The following is a 5,559-nucleotide window of genomic DNA, read 5'->3' as shown; positions in this document are numbered from 1 at the left end:
ATATATTTAAAAATATGAAATTCAATTTATTTTTTTGAATCCTTGTTTTCAAATGACTTACATTATTTTGTATATAATTAGTCTTTAAAATTTCAATTTTCTAACCAATAAATCCTTGACAAATTCAAAATATCAAACAACCAATTGATTTATTAGATGCAAATTTCAATTTATGTCTAATGATCAAAGTTAAGATGTTAATTTCATAATTTTAAAAGTTTAAAAAGGGACTAAATTTGTAATTTAACCGAGAGAGAGAATAGAAATGTATTGGTAACAGAATGAAAGAAGCAAAGTTTTCATCTATTTCATCACTTCCAAACAAGGCATTACAAACCAAAGTAACTGAAAAAAGAGGCTCATACATTTTCATGTATAGCCTCTAAAACATCAAACAGAAGAAATGAACTGTCAAAAAACAAAAAAGAAGAAGAACAAAGGCCTGTTCTGACCAACAAACTTAAAAAAACCAACTTCCCCTGAAGGAGAAACCACAGAACATGTTCTGACCAACAAACTTAAAAAAACCAACTTCCCCTGAAGGAGAAACCACAGAATTTGATGCTTTTTGGGCAGCAACTTCAATGGAAAAAAACAACCCTCCAAACAAGCTGTGAGGTCACTTCTAATGAAACAGGTAGGTGACAAATACAACATGATTTAACATGCAAAAAGGAAAGGGAAAAAATGAAAACCCCACCTGAAATGTGAATCTCACAAGTGGTTTGCTTGAAGATTATTGGTCCAAATTTGGTTGAACATCACAGACCTGTAAACATAATGGCTTTAAAAAGGGATAGGTTTTGTTTAGTTTTGTTTTATACTTTTATATGATTGTTCTTATTTTGTTGTAGGCCAAGGGCTGCTCCTGATCTTATTTAAAAAACTCTTCTATCTTCTCGTTAAAACAAGCGCAGAGTCGACTGCAACTTCTTCACGAGTTCCTTTAATGTCAAACAGAATTCCTTATCCATCTGCAAAAAGGTGAATATGTTTCAAGAAAACAGCATCAGGAAAATGTAATGTATCTATAAGGAACTGATTGTAGTTGGTTCTTAAGCTCGGAATTTCGGTTTCGAGAGATCTAAGTATCCGGTCGGTTATGTAGATGGCGTATAGTTATTACCTGCGCGATAATAGTTATGTCGAGAGCGAGACTCCCAAATGACATAACACTGCTGTTGACTATTGTAAGGTGCAACTTTTCAATTTCAGCAATTGTTTTCTCTATGACATCTTTCTTTTTTTCACAGTGTACTCTTATAAGGACATTTTTGTCACAAAATCTTGCTTCGATTTCGGGAAGTGGCTCGTCCTCCTCTTTTGATGTGTTGTTTCCATCAGCAAAAACTTGGGATTTCCTGACGAATACCACCGATTCGATGTCTTTCCTGCGGGTTTGTTCCTCTAGTATCTTCACTTTCTCTTGTAGTTGTTTCAGATACTTAATGGCATCTCCAAGAACTGAAGCCTTGTCCATCTATCAGCAAGGGAAATAACAGAGTTAAAAAGTTTCTTTCCATTTCTATTTACCTAACGGATCAACTTTCGGATGCAAAGAACTCTAGAACTAGAGGAACAGTAAGGGAAAAAAATCTATGATGTACTTTTCAATAGAGCCTTTACCTTCTTTAGGCCAGGAACTATAGCAGATAAAGCGATAAACCGCTGGCTGAGCTTCTCTCGCCGTCGCCGCTCTGCAAGAATATGATCTTGAGCCTGGGGGATTCTACTGTTTGTAGAGGGACTCCTTGTTCCACGATTCGACTTGGTTACATGGCTTTGGTAGGCTAATGAGCCTTGAGAAACCAAGATATCAGATGGGAGGTTGCTAATACTCTGAGGACACACAACCTCCTCTTTTGGCCTCGTGAAGTCCATTTGGTTCGAGTAGTTGGAAGCCGAAACAGATGCAGTCGGATAAGCAATTACTTGTGAATTTGGCAAATGATTAGTTGTTTGGTATGAACTCCATTCATCATTTTTGAACTGTTTCACATACCCAAGTATGGCATTGTGTGAATGGTTTAAAGAAGCCTTTTGATCAAAGTTTGTTTGAGCATAAGAATGCTGCAAATTCTCCCCCAAAGAAGCTGCTAATGGGAGCATACCAAGCTCATCCATTGAGCTCTTGTGCCACTGATTGACAAAGCCATTATCCTCCATTCCCTAAAAATGAAAAATAGACATCATCAATGCCTCATTTCCTTTACCTAATCCGAACATTTCCAAAAACGAACACTACCCGAAAACTCGAGTTGATTTAAGGTATGTACACGCTTCACACGTCCCTAATTAGCACAAGACCCAATGAGCGATTACTAATATAAATAGGAAAAGAAAGAACAGGATTCGAACACAGGAACTCCGACTCTGATAGACATACTATGATTTGATCCAAAAGCTTAAGTCAATGAGTTATGATATATTCTTAAAACAGATTTAACACAACAATACACAAACAAATTCTAAAATAGCATTGTGTTCATCAAATCCTCTTACCATCTCAGAAAAAACCACCATAGATGATTTCTCCATTCAAAAAGTTTCTTCTCCTCCAAAATAAAACTTGTCAAACCAGTCCTCTGAACTACAAAAAAAAGGCACAAACTATGTCAATTCACCAACCCTAATTTTCTCAACTTCCCATCAAAAGCTACAACAAAAGAACAGTCCCACAACAATGGAGAATCTCTAAACACCCATTAAACCCAATTACAAAGAAACCCATTAAAGCAAACATGAACCCATTTTCAGAAAATGGGCAAAGAAGAGATTGCAAAAAAGGGGGCAAGAAAGTTTTTTCTTCTCACCTCAATAATGGCGAAAAGCTTGAATTTGTCGAACCCCAGAAAGGGAATAGACATGGAGAGGTTTTTTTCAACCTTTATGGTTCAACTATCAATGGCCAAATTTTTGAACAGTCGCTCTCTGTTTCTCACGGGTTAGAGTTGGGGATGTATGTGAATCAAAAGAAAATTTGATTTGTCAAATGGAAAAAAAGTCTTGTAGAGATTAAAGAAATGAAAGAGAGAAAATAATAAATGGGTCACTCTTAGCTGACAAAATGATAGTTTTGATTTGCAATTCTTTTCTCTTTTTGTTGTTTTGTGGACTTTCCAAGGGCAACTTCACCAACTAGCTTTTGAAATTTTGGTTAGTGGGTTGATGGTTGATTATAAAATAAATGAAAATTTCCAGTTCCCAATTCTTTTGAGAATATAGTATTCTTGCAATTATGGGCAGGAAGGATTCACACCTTTGATTAACAATAATAACAAAGATTATTGATGTAGCCTGGGTTATGGAGGTAGTTATCACAAGTTTATCGTTTCTTGGTAGGATCTCTTCTTAAGGTCGAAGATTTGATCACTCATTTTCATAATTGTTGTATTGAAAGAAGTTTATCTAAATTTAACTATCTTAACATAATTTAGGGTCCGTTTGGATTGACTTGAGCTAGAAGTGTTTTTCAAAAAATTTATTTTTATTAAAACACTTTTGATAAAAAATTAATTAAAATGCACTTGAAAAGCTATTCTGAGTAGTTGCAAACATTTCAATTTCTTCCAAAATAACTTATTTTTTAAATTAAACACTAGAAAATATATTCAAAACATACCCTTAATTGATTAAATTATTATGACCGTGACTAAAAGGTTAGAGTTGTAACTATCATATTAATAAATTAGAGATTTAACTAAGATATTATATATTGTTCAAATAATTATAATAAAAAATGTGTCATCTGCCTAAGAAACGATAGCTCAATTGACATACGATATGTGATAATGACTAAAAGACATGTGATTCAAATCTTATTTTACTTAAAAGAAAAAGTTGTCTTCAAATTTTTGCAAAAAATTTCTTAAAAAATTGATATTACTACTCAAATTAATAAAGTTATAAATCCTTTCATTAGTATTAAACTTTTTTTCTTATTTTGAAAAGGTAGGGATGAAGATTCAAACATTTGGCTTACAAACGTATAAATATCTTAATTACTAGTTGAGCGTTCTACTCAATTAGTTAATTATGTATGTAAGATACTTAGGTGTATTCCAATATGCACATATTTTTATGCATTTCACTCTCATCATACATGAAAAGTAGAATTAAAATAACTTTAAAATTGATAAGAAGAATTTTTTCATGCATCAAATTATGATTAAACAATTTGATGGAATGCATAATGATAGGTGCAACCCGAGACACATTTGAATATTTTTCATATATATGTAGCTCAAGTTAGTTATTGGTATTTATATTCAAATGATAATATCTTGATTTATATATATATATATATATATATATATATATATATATATATATATATATATATTCCATCAATTGTTATATGTTGTTATTAGTTCTTATTTGCCAAGATGTGAATAGCTCAACAAATATAATGCTGGTATTATTAAGCTCAAGATTAGATGTTTGATTCTCTCATCCTGTGTATTTAATCTAATACTTTTGCGTATATACATATTTAGGAAAATTATTTCAAATGGTAAAATTGCTTAAAATATTTACAAAATATAGCAAAATTTTGAAACTATAAATGATAGACGTTGATAGACACTGATAAATTTCTATTAGTGTCTAACAATATCACTGATAGTCACTGATAAAAGTCTATCAGTGTTCGATATTTATTATTGATAGTTCTAAAATTTTGCTATGTTTTGTAAATATTTTGATTATTTTTTTTATTTTAAAAATAACCATAGATATATATATATATATCATATATATATTATATATATATATATATATATATATAAACTTCTCTTATTGATGTAAATTTTATTATTATAATTAAAAAAAACCAAATGATGTTGATCTCGTTCAATTTTGGAGAATATTGATAAAATGTTGTCACGTTGACTTGGATAAATATTTAATTCATACGATAGAAACATCAATCTTAAAGGATGTGGGCACATAAATGATTTATTAATTTGTTTCCCATATATATATTTTTTATTAATTCCTGTTCATTACCCTCAAAATCAAATAGCTAGCTCATATTCGAAGGAACCTTTCACACAAGTAATCTAGGCTTTGGAAGTCTTCGACAATGAGGCATGGGATTATATTAGAGATATCCACCAAATTAAATCAATATTTTATTTATACAAAGTTTAATTAAGTTATCAATAAAATGCATTAGTTTAACTTTAAAATCTAATACAATTATAGTGACATAATCGATGTTTTAAATAAAAGATCGATAATTAAATTATTGATAAAGAGATTAATGTCAGCTTAGCTCAATCGTAATAGAAAAATCTACTACTTCTATCGCAAGAATAAATAGATAAATAATAGAGAAATTAAAAAAAAAAACTGGATCCACTAAGCCATCTTCGATTCTTCTCTATCTCTACTAAATTTCTCTATAAATTCTCCTTGATATCCTTTCCTAACATTTTTTTCTTTGAAAATTATCTCTTAGTTCGCTATTTTTTCTTGTTTAGAAGTTTAATTTCTCTTTTTATAATTTTTTTTATCTCGCACCCTCTATTTTTTTTCGATCTCAAATATAATATTTTT

The 5,559-nt window shown here is 30.8% G+C and overlaps 1 protein-coding gene across 3 annotated transcripts; it reads right to left on the bottom strand.

Annotated features, from left to right (window-relative positions):
* Positions 1–282: 282 nt before the first annotated feature.
* Positions 283–3,045, bottom strand: LOC120077996 (transcription factor bHLH25-like). Of its 3 annotated transcripts, none has more exons than XM_090313441.1 (6): positions 2,814–3,045; positions 2,503–2,585; positions 1,627–2,169; positions 1,127–1,480; positions 501–974; positions 283–442 (listed from the first exon to the last, which is right to left on the bottom strand). In XM_090313441.1, the coding sequence occupies exons 2-5, from the start codon at positions 2,536–2,538 to the stop codon at positions 903–905; spliced, it is 1,005 nt and encodes a 334-aa protein (XP_090169567.1). In that variant the 5' UTR covers positions 2,539–2,585; positions 2,814–3,045; the 3' UTR covers positions 283–442; positions 501–902. The 3 variants fall into 3 exon arrangements, with proteins under 3 accessions (XP_090169567.1, XP_090169566.1, XP_090169568.1); XM_090313440.1 differs by having other exon boundaries at positions 2,503–2,590; positions 2,814–2,952; XM_090313442.1 differs by lacking the exon at positions 2,503–2,585 and having other exon boundaries at positions 2,814–3,010.
* Between the last annotated feature and the right edge of the window lie 2,514 nt (positions 3,046–5,559).

Source organism: Benincasa hispida, chromosome 5, assembly GCF_027475165.1.
Source record: "Benincasa hispida cultivar pf3 chromosome 5, pf3_genome.v1.1, whole genome shotgun sequence".
Taxonomy (NCBI): Eukaryota; Viridiplantae; Streptophyta; class Magnoliopsida; order Cucurbitales; family Cucurbitaceae; genus Benincasa; species Benincasa hispida.
The sequence above is the reverse complement of the archived record's forward strand: the minus strand, read 5'-3'. Positions and strand labels throughout refer to the sequence as shown.